The 14,762-nt window shown below is 41.9% G+C and overlaps 2 protein-coding genes and 1 long non-coding RNA gene across 5 annotated transcripts; 1 reads left to right on the top strand and 2 right to left on the bottom strand.

Moving 5' to 3' along the window:
* Positions 1-1,696: 1,696 nt before the first annotated feature.
* Positions 1,697-8,656, top strand: SPDYA (speedy/RINGO cell cycle regulator family member A). Of its 2 annotated transcripts, XM_068186526.1 has the most exons (6): positions 1,697-2,329; positions 3,352-3,410; positions 3,665-3,750; positions 5,356-5,527; positions 6,419-6,710; positions 8,101-8,656. In XM_068186526.1, the coding sequence occupies exons 1-6, from the start codon at positions 2,101-2,103 to the stop codon at positions 8,187-8,189; spliced, it is 927 nt and encodes a 308-aa protein (XP_068042627.1). In that variant the 5' UTR covers positions 1,697-2,100; the 3' UTR covers positions 8,190-8,656. The 2 variants fall into 2 exon arrangements, with proteins under 2 accessions (XP_068042627.1, XP_068042626.1); XM_068186525.1 differs by lacking the exon at positions 1,697-2,329 and having other exon boundaries at positions 2,978-3,410.
* Positions 8,379-14,701, bottom strand: TRMT61B (tRNA methyltransferase 61B). Of its 2 annotated transcripts, XM_068186524.1 has the most exons (7): positions 14,095-14,701; positions 13,904-14,006; positions 11,300-11,490; positions 10,009-10,100; positions 9,365-9,600; positions 8,676-8,756; positions 8,379-8,492 (listed from the first exon to the last, which is right to left on the bottom strand). In XM_068186524.1, the coding sequence occupies exons 1-7, from the start codon at positions 14,665-14,667 to the stop codon at positions 8,449-8,451; spliced, it is 1,320 nt and encodes a 439-aa protein (XP_068042625.1). In that variant the 5' UTR covers positions 14,668-14,701; the 3' UTR covers positions 8,379-8,448. The 2 variants fall into 2 exon arrangements, with proteins under 2 accessions (XP_068042625.1, XP_068042623.1); XM_068186522.1 differs by lacking the exons at positions 8,379-8,492; positions 8,676-8,756 and having other exon boundaries at positions 8,781-9,600.
* Positions 10,490-11,293, bottom strand: LOC137471888 (uncharacterized). The gene is made up of 2 exons (XR_010997914.1): positions 10,704-11,293; positions 10,490-10,577 (listed from the first exon to the last, which is right to left on the bottom strand). It is a non-coding gene; the product is annotated as an uncharacterized lncRNA (long non-coding RNA).
* Positions 14,702-14,762: the final 61 nt, after the last annotated feature.

Below are 14,762 nucleotides of genomic sequence, written 5' to 3'. Positions count from 1 at the left end.
CGTTAGGTTAGGTTAGGTTAGGTTGGTTAGGTTACGTTAGGTTAGGTTACGTTAGGTTAGGTTAGGTTAGGTTACGTTAGGTTAGGTTAGGTTAGGTTACGTTACGTTACGTTAGGTTAGGTTACGTTAGGTTAGGTTGGTTAGGTTAGGTTAGGTTAGGTTAGGTTGGTTAGGTTAGGTTACGTTAGGTTAGGTTAGGTTACGTTAGGTTAGGTTACGTTAGGTTAGGTTAGGTTAGGTTACGTTAGGTTAGGTTACGTTAGGTTAGGTTACGTTAGGTTAGGTTAGGTTACGTTACGTTAGGTTAGGTTACGTTAGGTTAGGTTAGGTTACGTTAGGTTAGGTTAGGTTAGGTTACGTTAGGTTAGGTTACGTTAGGTTAGGTTAGGTTACGTTAGGTTAGGTTACGTTAGGTTAGGTTAGGTTAGGTTACGTTAGGTTAGGTTAGGTTAGGTTAGGTTACGTTAGGTTAGGTTACGTTAGGTTAGGTTACGTTAGGTTAGGTTAGGTTACGTTAGGTTAGGTTACGTTAGGTTAGGTTAGGTTAGGTTACGTTAGGTTAGGTTACGTTAGGTTAGGTTAGGTTAGGTTACGTTAGGTTACGTTAGGTTAGGTTAGGTTGGTTAGGTTAGGTTACGTTAGGTTAGGTTACGTTAGGTTAGGTTAGGTTACGTTACGTTAGGTTAGGTTAGGTTACGTTAGGTTAGGTTAGGTTACGTTAGGTTAGGTTGGTTAGGTTAGGTTAGGTTAGGTTAGGTTAGGTTAGGTTAGGTTGGTTAGGTTAGATTAGGTTAGGTTAGGTTACGTTACGTTAGGTTAGGTTAGGTTACGTTAGGTTAGGTTGGTTAGGTTAGGTTAGGTTGGTTAGGTTAGGTTAGGTTAGGTTAGGTTTGCTTTGCTTTGCTTTGCTTTGCTTTGCTTTGCTTTGCTTTGCTTTGCTTTGCTTTGCAGCCCTGCCGCGGGCCCTGGCGGCGAGGCGAGCAAGCGGCGGCCCCGCCGTGCCCCGCTCCCATTGGCTGCCGCGCCCCGGGCGCCAACGGGAGGGGCGGGAGGAGAGAGCGCCCCGCCGCCCGATTGGCTGGGGCGGTGCGCCGCGCACGCTGATTGGCTGCGAGAGGTGCCACTCACGGTGCGGAGGCGTGAGGGGAGGCGGCTGAGGGCGGCGGGCAGGGGCAGGGGCGGGCGCGGCTTCGAGCTTCGGGCTTTAGGCATCGGGCTTCGGGCTTCGGGCTTCGGGCTTTAGGCTTCGGGCTTCGGGCTTCGGGCTTTAGGCTTCGGGCTTCGGGCTCTAGGCTTTGGGCTTCGGGCTTTAGGCTTCGGGCTTTGGGCTTCGGCGCAGGAGCTGAAAGCGCAGCCTCCCCTCAGGGCCCCTCGGTGCTCATGCGGCAGCCACCCAAGCGCTGGGGAGCCGGGTAGGCTGCGGTGAGCCGGCCCCCAGCAGCCCCCTGCCGGGAGACCTCCTGAAGGCGTAAATACATTTAATCCCGCCAAAAAGTACCCTTCCTCCCACTCTCTGTTTGGTATCCCCTTCAATTTTTGCGGTGACAAACACCACAGGTATTTTTCCTTGGCCGTGCCTTCAGGGTATGTCCAGCTTGAGGGACAAGATTAATTCCCAATGGCAATTAGGAGCTCAAGGCTTGATTTTAATGTTACATGGCTCAATCACAGTTCTGCTGCGTTAGTCCTATCCATATTCTTTTAAAAAAAAGACACAATCACAAATTGGAGGGGAAGAACGCAGTTTTTTTGGTAGATCTAAGTAAGTGTGTGGAGCTACAAGGATCTGACAAACAGCAGCTTTTCCTGGAAAGGCTCTTTTCCCATTTTCCAAATTGGACTGGAAAAAGCAAAATTGAAGTCTCCTACTACTGGGAAAAAAGAAAGCTTTATAAAATTAGAACTAAATCAAAGAACTCTACATGGCTTAGGGCACAAGACTCAGATTATCAGTACTGATAAAATTAATTTTCCATCATCTGGCATACAAGTTCTACTGAAACGTATCATGTGAACAAAAGAAATGTACTAGTGCTGAAACTGACTAATTCTGTAGTTAATTTCTTCTTATTTTTTTACCAGGAACCTTTGCTTGACGAAATGAAACACAGTCTTGTGTGTCAGACACCTCCCACTGTCACAGTTCATGTAAAATCGAGTGCATCCAGATCACATCAGCAAAAAAAACTTACTAGACTAAAGCGACCTGCTTTTAAAGGCCACCAAGAAAATTGTGAAAAAGGGGGTCCTAGTCAGAAATATAAATGTCCAAAGGGACCATGTCTAGTTATTCAGCGTCAGGAAATGACAGCTTTCTTTAAATTATTTGGTAGGTTAATAATGTGAGATGTGAATGAGTTGACTGAACAGAATGTTTTCTAAGCTCAGTAATGTTGAGAGTGCTTTTTGTATCAAAACTAATGGCAATTCTTTCTCAAAACGATTTGTTGTTACATTTTGGTATATAAATATTTAATGCTTAAGTTGAAAATACAAGGGCTACCTAACTGATGAAAAGTATCTTTTTTAAATTGCAAATGAAACCAAGGTGGTTTGCTACTTTTTATTATAATTTTCATTACTATTTTCTCTTATATTTCAACAAATACATGTAAAACTATGTGCATCTTCTTTTACACAAGGCTTAAAAAAAGGGACTCCTTGTCTCTTAAATGTGTTCTGTACTGTGGGAATAAACTTCTGGGGGAAGAAGCGGAATGGGAAGTTGATCAAAGGAGTTGGAGCATCTCTTCTTTATTTGTGTCTCTTTCATATAAAGTTTTGTGTTTATTTAATTTAGCAAAGACATTAAGTAATAGTGGAAGATTACAGCTGGTTTTTATTTGACCCTTAAATACAGAAGTGAATGAGAGAGAGGTCGTGGTAATTAAATTACGGTACATGGTCATGGACAGTGAGGCAGTGACCAAAATTAAGCAAGTGTTGCCCTATAAAGGCTGCCAGGTAATCGGGTGCAGGAGCTCAGCAGTCGGTAGTTCCTCTGAAATAATGGTGTGCTATCACCTGGAAGCATGCAATGCAGGAAGAAATTATGCAAATAGAAAAAAATACTGGTTATTTTTCACTTTCACCTGCTGTGACTCAGAATGGATGAAATGCAGTCACCAGATTTTCCACCTTGCCTTTCTGGTAGAGTTTGTTTTCTTTTGTCATGTAAGCTTTTTTCACACCTGAACCTCTCCTGCTGCCCTCAGTTTCTTTGTTCCCTACTGGCTGGTCTAGCTTTTCTTTCGTTTGCTTTAATGAAAGACCATCTGTTATTTATTTATAAATACCTTCTGACAGAAACAGTTTTGGTGTTTGAAATGCTACAGCTTTCTCTTGTTACAGATGATGATCTAATCCAAGACTTCCTTTGGATGGACTGTTGCTGTGAAATTGCAGACAAGGTAAGTGTATTTCCTCCTTAGTTAACAGAACAAACACTGAGTGAGAAATCTGCCCTTAATTCCCTTATACTTTAATGCAAATACAGAACATCATCTTTTTCTAATGGTTTCACATGGAAGTTTCAAGAAACTTAATTCATGCTTTCCTCATTGTTAAAAATGATGAAAATATCTTGGTGCAAGATGTGGGAATCAATTTAGGAAATACTGTATCTAAGTAACACTTTGATACTTCATTTTACATTTTAAAACAGTATCTCTTGGCAATGACTTTCGTTTATTTCAAGAGAGCTAACTTCACACCAAGTGAGCATACCAGAATCAATTTCTTTGTGGCTCTGTAAGTACTTTAAAATTGTCGGGTTTTATTAGGATAAACTTTGCATTATTTCTTTATGGCACTGACAGAATATGTGATGAGACTTCCTTGAGGCAGTATATAAACAACCTGATCTAGGGGGTGGCCTCCCTAGGGGATGGCAGGGGGGCTGGAGCTGGGTGCCCTTTAAAGTCCCTTCCAACCCAAACCATTCTGTGGTTCCATGATAATCCACATTCTGTACGTAAACAGTGCAAAGTCACCATTCTTCCTGTGATGGAACAAGCTCGAGCAGCAGCCAGGGGTTGCTTGCATTGGTGTAGTGACACACACAGTGGCATTCTGCCTACCAAACTGAATCTGGGAGCTTTTTAAAGCATTACAAGAAATACATGCAGGACAATACACAGCAACATGTGCTTGTATAAACCATATTTCATATCTTTGCCAGCCTTTAAGGCATTTGTATCAAAACATTTCACCAAGACAGGCATCTCAGGAGTAACTTGTTATTAAAGTTTCTGTCAATGCGATTTAAATCAACTGTAAAAACATTGCTAGAGAATTTCTGAGAACTTTTTTGAACAGTTGTAAAATGTCTATCCTTTGAAACAGTGGTGGAATCAGTAATCCATATCTGCCAGGCCTACATAACCCTCTGTATTTGGCTACACCTGCAGAGGGTTCTGCTTTTTTTTTTCTTTTTTACAGTGTTATGGTCCTCAGGTCATCTTCTCCAATAACATCACTTCTCAGATGCTCTGATTTGCACACTAGTGCAAAGGTGGCTGTTCCTTCCACTGTCACTGGTACTGTGTGTGACATCCACAGAGCATGGACGAGGGAGCCCTCTGACTCCACTGAAGGGGGAAAAGCCAGGCCAGAACAATGGAAGGATTAGAAAGGGGACAAAGAGTCTGGTGAGACTAGGACTAGAGAGAATACTGGGGTCAGGAGCAAGTCAGAAGACTGGGGAGGAGACTAAAAGTCCTAGTTTTTTCAAGTGTGATTTACAGGAGTTTAGTACCAGGTGGATCCAGAGGAAGTAAACATTTTCCTGTTGTCTGAGAAGACAATCCAAAATTAAAACTAGATAGTGAACAAAGGGAAGAACAGAGACATTAAAAAAAGTAATTTAAGTTTTTCATTTATAACTTAAGGTAGACCTGTATTTAGTTGTTTGCTCCTAATTTAATATGAGCAACGTAATTTTCCAAGAATAGCTAAAATCCATAAAGTAAAAACCAAAAAGTTTAAGATTTCACACGATAGTTTTAAGCCTTATTTAAAGAATCAATCATAAACTGTTCATTTTATTCAAGGGTTTCTTGCCAGCTTGGAGAAAGATGTCAGGATGTGTTAATTCTTGCTTATCTATTAATTTAGGAAACTCTAGGGTAAAACAATTTTTATAAAAGCTTGGGTTTTTTACCCAAAGGATGCATATGGAACTAATTAAGAAAATATTGTATTTCAGAGAGAAGGCTGTATTTTGCTAGTGTCTTTTCCTCACAATACTAGAAAAAAGAACCACTGCAATGTCTCTTATTTTATGTTAGAAATCATCTAATATAGTGGTTTAAGATTTAATAATCTTTACAAACATAAACATATATATATTTGAAGGTATCTGGCAAACACAGTTGAAGAAGACAATGAAGAAGCAAAGTATGACATTTTCCCATGGGCTTTGGGCAAAGCCTGGAGAAAGCTCTTCCCCGATTTCTTAAAGTTAAGAGATCAGCTTTGGAGTAGAATTGACTACAGGGCTATTGTAAGCAGACGCTGCTGTGAAGAGGTAGGGAGGGAGATTTCATATTGTAGATGCTGAAATCACAAGTAACACCAGCTCTGTACAGTTTCTTCCTAAAGTAAACACACAATCCGTGGGAAAGAGAAGATGCTGCTAAAATGTAATGGTCCATTTATCCTCCATGGTATTTTTTTCCTTCTCTATTTAAAATACATTGTTTGATTTTAAGTAAACTAGAATATTATATATTGCACCGCTGTTAAAAGTGAAGCTTCTATTGGCTAGAATCTGCTTCACGCAAACATTTTTTATTTAAAATCTACCTTAATTAGTTTCACTTCATCCACTTTAGAAATAATTTTGTGTGCTTTACAATTTATAAAGAAAAAAATGTATTCCTCACTTTTCAGGTGGAGTGTGTATCTGGAAAAGCCCTTGTCATGTTCCAAGTACATGTTTACTTTCAGGTGGTGGAAAAGCAAATACCATTTACTCTAGAGGCCCATTTCTGGGGATGGGATTAGATGCTATGGGAAAAGCACAAGGAACAAGGCGAGTGCAGGATGCTTTTCCTTGCATACCCTCCCAGCTTGCCACTGTTGTTATTTCAGTGATGACGAACACTGTCAGCTGGTGTTTGGTAGCTGGCCAAAGAGACCCTCTTGTGTCCAACCTCCCGAGCACGAGCTGCTGGCTGTGATGACTCACGTGAACATACAGGGCTGGAAGCTGGGATGTTTCCACACCTGACTGGTATCAGGATTACTTACTCCTGCCTCAAGGAGCAAACTTTCCAGTGGGTCAGTGAGACAGATAAGAGGTGATGCCCATTTCAGCTACATTAATTCCCTGCCATACACTAAGCGCATCTCCTGCTTTCCGCCGTATGTTTCCCCATTATTTCCGCTCTTCCTGATGCCACGGCTGTTCCCACAGGTGATGGCTATCGCTCCAACACATTACATCTGGCAGCGAGAGCGCTCTGTGCAGCACAGCGGAGCTCTGAGGAGTTATGATGATCGAGTGCAGCTGCCCCGAGGACCCAGTGCTACTCCTACAGACTGCCTGCTCTGCGGGAAGAAAGGCAGGTTTGTACGACTCGGATTATCGTCTTCCTCCTCGTCTACCGACACGTTGGAGATGATGGACTTACACTCATCCCAGAAGCCAAAGGACACCTTTTCAACTGAAAAAATGCTCATCGACTCTCCTTCTTATAAAGCCCAAGGTATGGTTTTATATTGTGAATAATTTTTCATTAGTTTAGGCCACTGGGAACATACTTGCCCTTCAGAGCGCTGCAGGGACTGCCTTGTCCCTCCCTATTACACCTTGGCAGAACTGTGCTTTTACCCTCATGATTCATTTTCACATATTGTATCTTGACTTCCTGGAAGTACCAGTTGCTTTACATTGAGTGTCTTCATGTTACTTTCATCTACTATGGTAGATTTTGGGTGCATTCCAGTCTACTCAGGCATCTGTTACTATTCTTGCATTATAAATGAAATGGAGAGTCCTGTTTTAAACGCTTATGATTGGCTGGAACAATAAAAATACTGGTGTGTGTAAAGGGAGTTAAAGTGCTGCTGCTGAAAGCATGCTTTGAGAAGGGCAGGATGCTCAGCTTTGGCATGGGTTTGGACATAGGTTAAATCACAATTCCCATTTTCCTCTAAGTATCTAATTTGTTGACAATTTATACAACACTGTTTTAATCCTGGGGTATGAGTAGAAAACAAAAGCTTATTGCAAGAATTGTTTATGTTATTGAATCTCTGCCCACTGCTCTACTCACAATAGCACCCTCAGCCTTTGCATTAGGGGCCTCCATTACACAGAGCAGCTGTGGGGCAAACCCATTATTAAATTTATTATTAGAAGCTAAATGCACTTGAGATGTAAACTTCCTCAGGCATCTGGATAGGGCCTCAGCTCTGCAAAGATACTCTCCTGTAGTTAACCAGTGCAGAGTTCCTAGTATACTTGTCTAATACAAAGGTAGTTATTTATAGCTCCGTATGCTTTATTTGCATATGTTCTCATTAATACCTAAATTTTCACTCTTGCAGTAAGATTGTTACTGGTTTTGACAGCTTTAGTACAAGTGTGAGTCTCAACTTTGAAAAATTTGGCATTTGAATATTTCCTGACATATAAAGCAAGTCAGGTGTTTACAAAACATAACTTAATAATTTAATGTGTTAAACATCACCACTTACTCAGGGGACACCCAAAGTGACTTTAAGTCTGTTTTTATTTGAGAGATCTGGCTTCTCATCTCTGACAAGGGCCAGAAAAAACTGTGTTTCCTCCAACCATTTGAGAATATTTTATATGAAACAATGTTCACAAATAACCAGGCAACTTACAGCATGAGTGCTGGAAGGGAACCAAAGCTGTGCCTGTCAACAACTGTTTTGATGTTGAAGTAAGCACAGCTTTATCAAGTGAACACATTCAGTGAATTTCAGTACCTCTTAAAGTTATGCTTTGAGAACTTTGTTCTTAAAGAAACCTATAGTCACCAGTTGGAAGCCAGCAAAGTATTCATTTCAAAGGAGAGCCTTTGATCCCTTATTTTCTTACTAACATTTTTTTCTCCTTATTTCTAGTAGACTGTCAGAGGCTGTCCAGCAAAAGGCAACTATGTAGCACCCTGGATCAAGATAAGTCTATGGACTGGTTTACAAGCAATGGAGAATGAAATGCACCTGATCAGACAGAAACAGATACTGCGATTTGCAGAACAATCTGGGCTGCATCACAACAGCAGACATGATGATTCCCTTCAATGTTTCCCTTTACATAGTGGCATAACAGTTGGTGTTCCAAACTTGATGTGTGGTAGAAATCAGAGCAGTCACTGGTTAAAAGTTACACAACTTGCAAAATGTAGCATCTACTTTGTAATGTTTTATTTCATTCTGATACAATTCAAATAAGCAGCTAAGGAGGCAGCAGCATCAAGAAAGCAGTGGTCGAAACTTTCTCAGCTTGGTAAGGAACGCTAATTAAAAAATAAAAGTTACTACTTTAGTATTTCAATATACAATGATTTTTATTATTATCAGTTTTATGGTTTCATGAGATAGGAAAATACCAAATGCTAGTACAAAAAAAAAAAAAAAACGTTTATTTGAAATAAAAATACCGCTGAACATTTAAGATAAACTTTTTCCAAGTGTCTCACCTGAATGAGCTTCCTGGCAGTGGGATGGTCGGGCAATGTAAGGCACCGAAAGGTTTGTTTCAGCAGCATCACTGAGTGATTCTGTCAGAAGGACATTTTTTTAAATTTTGTTCCCACATGTTTAAGACCTACATGCAGACTAGCACAGACAATGTACATGTAATAATTTTCCCTGACATGTTTCGGTTTTTTGGTTGTCACCTATCAGTATATTCAGAACTCTTTGCATTTTGCAGATCTATACTGTATATATATATTTACATTTGTCATATAAATATAATATATATATACGGCAGCATTTCTGGATTTGCCAGAACAGCATAATTTTAAAACAAAGCTCACTGGCCACCGTTTCTCCTAAGGAATCCTTAAATCCATCAGGGTCCTCTAAAGCAGCTTTGGGGTGAATATAAAGAACTAAATTTTCTTAAAAATCTAAAATTTGAAAACAGTAGTAGAAGGGCAGTCATTCTTTATTGCAGACTGAAATTTATTTTTTATTTAGTCTAGGTTTTTAGTAGGATATTTTAACTTAAATAACAATTAATAGTCTTCTTTAAACCTGACAAGATCCAGGCTGTCCAAAACCTTGCCTATTCTCAGCATACCTAGGTAAAAACACAGCCTCTTCCTACACTGGATTATCCAAGTGCAATAACAGGGGATGTCGCCAGCAGTAAAGTCCTTACCATTGTATTTGCTCTCCTTAAGAACTGCTTGATGCTGAATATGGATTTCTTTGTATTCATGTTGAGGTGGTTCTTCAATATTTTCTTGAGTTTCCAGCATTTGACTTGATTTGTAATGCTTGAGTTTAGCAGGGAGCACCGACCAGCTCCTGTGAGTTACCTCAATTATCCTTTCACACAAAAAAGGAAGCTTGCAGCTCCGTATTCTGTCTAAAAGGTCAATAACCTGTGTGATGCTTTTGAAGAAATGCAAAGGATAAAGTAGTATTTTGAAAACTCAAATCACAAAATTTCAGTTCTACTGACTTTGGTACATTCTTTACCTTTGAGGTTACACAAGTCCTTCAGTTTTAGGGTAAAGGAGCAACCTGATTACTGCACTGGAGAACAGTGCAGTTACTTTGAGGATGCCGTAAAGGCTAAACTTCACTGACCAGAATGAGAACATTCCCCAGGCAGATGCCAAAGGATTTGGCCAACGGTGATTTATACCGAGTACAAATCCCAAAGAAAATTACATGGGGGGAAAAAACCCAACTTTGTTAACCAGTTCATTAATGCTGCATTATGTATTTCAGAAGATGCTTGGTTTTGTAGTGAGGCCAGGTAATGCCTGAACAAAGGTGCCAAAAATAAATACTTACTTTGCTAAGTACACAGCACACACCCCACCTTGTTTCAGGCTTGGGTGTACAACAGGCAAAGCACACTGAGGGTTCAGCATATCCAGAACTACCTGCAAGGAAAGACATTTTAATGTTTACTGGGAGAACATACGTACATCTGCCAATGTAACAAACAACAATGCTGGGGAGAAAAAAAGGTTACGGAAAAGAGATGCATACAACAGCAGTATGTAATCATCAACCAGTTTTGTTACTGCCTCTCAAAACCTGAGGTGCACACTTACACAAAAGGAAGTCCTCTCTACTTCTAAATTAATTTCTATTAAAGCAGCAAGTAGCATTTGACCAACTAAGTAGGTCTGTAGGAAGTTAAGCCTCCTAGTAATTAAATCCCATAGTCCTGACAGTAATAAAAACTTTTAGAAGACTATGTTTACTAACACATTTGAATACCTATTTCTCAAATGTGAAAAAAAAAAAGCTTGTTCAAATGCATAAAAAGAATACATTATGGTCATAATGCCTAACTTGCTGTCAGTTTCAAGATTAAAAATACTTCTTGTCTTTGGCAATTTATCCATCATCTACTAGGAAGCTATTCAGATTGTAGAACAATGGGATATGCAGTATCTGATCCTTCCTGCAGGACTGTTACTTAAAACAGTTTTTGAAAAGGTATTTTTATGCTATGTATTATATTTCTTTGTTTGCACCATTTAACAAATTGCTATTTGTTTAAAGAATTTAGTAAGTAGTTGTAGGTAGTTTGTCACCTTTACAGGGAAGAGTGATTAACGTCAAGCTGTTTTCCCCAACATGACTCCTTTTAGAAAATCTGGATACAAATAAGTAGGACAGGAGAGAAAGCCATAGCCTTCTCTGAATTATGGCTTAGTTACATTGTGCATTCTAGATAGCTGATAGCAAAGTGGTCCCATAGTTACATATTTAATAAGGTGATGTATTTTTCTGAAATTCAATGCTTGAAATAGTTAGCTCATAAAAATACCAATTTCTCAAAAATACAAGAAAGCGAGTTGGTCTTTGTTTATAAGACAGCAGTAATTAATTGTAATATTTCTATAGTACAGCTTTATCACCCTTTCATTTGACAACCTGTAACTGAAACCTTGAAAACATTTGTATCTGACAAAAGAATTACAATGTTTCTTTCACTGATGAGGACCTGGATTGTTATTTCTCATGTTACACTAGATATGGGAGTCCCATTGTGAGTGTGAGCACAAGAGGTTTTCATTAAGGGAGAAAAGACACGCGTCAAATGGGGGAGCTGTTTGCATTCACTCACTGCATCGAGTGTTACAGATTTCATATCTGCAGCAGCTGTTGAAATGTCTTTAAGAATGAACTCCACGTTATCTGGCCACTCGTCCACGTGTCCTATTGCCCATGCAGAACGCCAGCGCCTGTAATTCTTCTTAGCTAAATGATGATGGTCCTCTCTGATTTCGTAACTTAGAACACGTCCTTTGGGCCCAACTGAAAACGAACACAAGACACTCCACTCACCACTTTACACTCCTGTAATAAAGACTGGGGGAAAAAAAACAAAACAAAAGCAAAAACCACAGTCTATAACATAAGTACACCTTTCCATCTCCACTTTAGGAAATCACATATGAAACAATCAAATGACAATCTGTGTTTTCTTTACATTTAAAACAAAAATGCAGAAAAAGTGCTGTGTTAGTTCTTTCAGACAGAAATCCATCAATGCACAGATGAAACAAAGTGTAGTTATCGTAGTACAGCCTGCTCCAAGATGTTCTCCTGAAGTCACTCCTGCAGCAAAAGACAAGAAGAGCATCTGTGGCCCCTGCCAGATCCTTTCTGCTAGAGCAACCAGAGGTACCAGCTGAGAATGCTGCACCATGCTCACAGGCTAAGGAAACCTGCTCACTGGTCTCAGCCCCACAGAAAAGTTTTCCAGTGTCCTCTTTGATCTATTCAGGTTTGTGTAATTTTCCTGTTACTGCCTGCAACAGCAATAAATTATTAAGTCTAAATTTACTATTCTGAAATTTACCAGGAGTCCAATGTACACCGTCTCTCATAAAAGGAAGCATTCCCAGGCTGTGCAGGCAGACTGCAGGCTGTGCACTGCTGTATTATTCTATATTTGTATTACTCCAACGCCTCAAGCCTATCCCACCTCTCACTTCTCTCTCCTTGCTGCTTTGGAAGGGGGGCAGCTTTCAGGAAGGAGCACCTCCCCAGGTCAGTTCTGTGCCTTCCTAAGCCATTTCACCAGGTTCCTTCCCTCACCTATGTGATCCCACCGTGAATCCATTGATCACCCGAAGCAGTTGTAGAGTCACAGTGCCAACTCCTTGTTACTTTAGATTATCAGTTTAGAAACATCAGAAAAATAAAATTCTTCACACTGGAAGGGTCAGTTTTACCCCCACCCATTCAAAGTAATTCCTACTTTTGGAAACTGCTTTTTTAAAAATAAGAACAAGGTGAAGTAGCTAGGCAAAACTTCATTACTGTGAAGCTACGGTATGTCAATTTGCATACATCATATTTTCCAGTTCTCAAAGACCCTAAAGTCATGGCAAATACCACTCTCCTAACTTTATCCTCTTCCATGTCAGTAGCTTCTGGGAATGATTTAAGAAAGAATGGAAGAGAAAACACAAAAGGAATAACAATTAAGAGATGAATGAAATCTGTTAAATCAACAAGAATTTTGGAAATTAAATAAATCCATGGACATTGGTAAGGTGGACACTAGATTTGAATTCCAGCATTCACCCACGCAGCAGCTGTTTTCCTTGATGGGTATCACTGGTGTGTATTTAATGGTGGCAAAAGCAGCCACCATTAGGAAACAGCACAGCAAATCAAATCTATTTCTGAGTCAGCACAACAGTGTGTTCAGCTACGACTAAAACTGGCTGTATTTGGTGCTGATTTAAATTCAATACATTTGAAAACAGCAATGCAATTTCATATCTTTTTCCCACTCCTCAAAATAGAGTTGATCTGGCACACAACAACTGCAGTCTTTCCCTGGATAGGGTTAACAGCCTGGTAATGCCAATGATTTTGCCAGCTTGGCCCATTTACAGCTAAACTAAAGTGATTAGAAAAAAACCTGCTGGACAAGACTGAAAAATGAGAGGAATAACTGGCAAGTTCGGGTGTGCTTGTATGAAATGGCCACAGTATGCTGAATACCCACGGCAGAAAAATCAGTTGCTGTGTTTAACAAGAGATAGCTTTTGCCTTAGCCAGTAGCAAGTATTCCATCTCTTTGGGTTCTGGGTCTGCCCATAGGGCAAGGCAGGGAAAGCTAAGGACTTCTACTTCCCCTCTCTCTAAATGGAAAAAGAAGCTCTGATGTTTATCTTGTTTATCTTCTGTTTCATCAGCATCTAGCTCCTACAGCAACAATGTCTGCTTTGAGGATAATCCCATGGTAATTTCAAAATGCCAATGGAACTGAAAACCCCCAAACACTAGATTATTCCAGAAAGACGATCAGAGGAAACCAAGCAATAGCAGTAGGAGGCAGAAAGAGAGAGAGGGAGCAGAGGTGCAACTGCTGACCTTGAAATTTGGGCCCAACATATCAAGACCAGCTGCAGTTGAGTGATCTTGAGGCATGGCTGAAACTCAGCTTTCTGCAAGGCCTTCTGTAACCAGTTACATCACGGCCCTCTAAGCACAGCCAGAATGGTTTGCAGTCCCGCTGCTGATGTAACTTTCCTTCAAGTTAAACTATACACGAACTGCAGCAGAGCTTTCATGAGCTGCATAGTAAGGACCGTGAGAACCATAAGTAAAAGTTATGGGCAAAATCATAACCAAAGCAAAAGTCTGGGCAAAAAAAACCCAAGTTGTGACAAGGAATTAAATACTGCGTTGTCTGAAGCCAGGTTCTCACCTGCTCTTGACAGAAACAAGCTCATAGCACCAGACCCGCTGCCAGTTTCCAACACGGTGTCTCCCGGGTGGATATCCATCATCATTAATAAAGCACTTACATCCTGCCAGCGAGAAAAACACGGCACGTTACTATTCGCGGGAAGTCAAAGGTGAGATTCGGCCAGCGACCTCCCAGCCACCAGCCGGTACCTTGGGGTAGGCGATGGTGGGTCCCCGCGGCATGAGCAGCACGTACTCGTCCAGCGAGGGCCGCCGCAGCAGCAGCCGCTTCCCGTCCGGCGTGCGCAGCACCTGCCCGGGCAGCTGCCCGATGATGTCGCGGTGGGGCAGCCCGCCGCCGGGGCTGCTCAGCACCGCCTCCGCCGCCAGCCGGCACAGCAGCTTCAGCGTCGCGTTGTGCTTCCTCCGCACCTCCGCCAGCGCCAGCTCCCCGGCGCGGAACGGGCCGGAACGCGGAGCCGCCGCCTCACCCAGCGCTTGACGGGGGGCAACCACCGCCGCCTCCTCCTCCTCCTCCTCCTCAGGGGGAGCCTGAGGCGGCTGCGGCGGCGCCGCCGCGCACCGCGCCACCGCCGCCGCTTCCTCGGGCGGCAGCAGCCGCCTCACCCGCTCCAGCGGCGACAGCGAAGCCTCCCATGCCCGCCGCCGAGGCTTCCCTTCGGCAGGAAAGGAGGAGGAAGAAGAAGAAGAAGAAAAAGAAGAAGAAGAAGAAGACGACGAGGCGGAGGCGGCCGCCCGCCGCAGCGCGCGCCAGGCCCTCATGGAGCGGCGGCCGGCGGGGGAAGGGGGCGCGGCTCCGCCTGCGCAACCGCCGCCCCGCGCGCCTGCGCCTGCGCCTGCGCCGCCCGGGCGGGCGT

The sequence above is a fragment of the Anomalospiza imberbis genome, chromosome 3, assembly GCF_031753505.1.
Source record: "Anomalospiza imberbis isolate Cuckoo-Finch-1a 21T00152 chromosome 3, ASM3175350v1, whole genome shotgun sequence".
Lineage (NCBI taxonomy): Eukaryota > Metazoa > Chordata > Aves > Passeriformes > Viduidae > Anomalospiza > Anomalospiza imberbis.
Note: the sequence above shows the minus strand (reverse complement) of the source record. Positions and strands in the feature narration are given on the sequence as shown.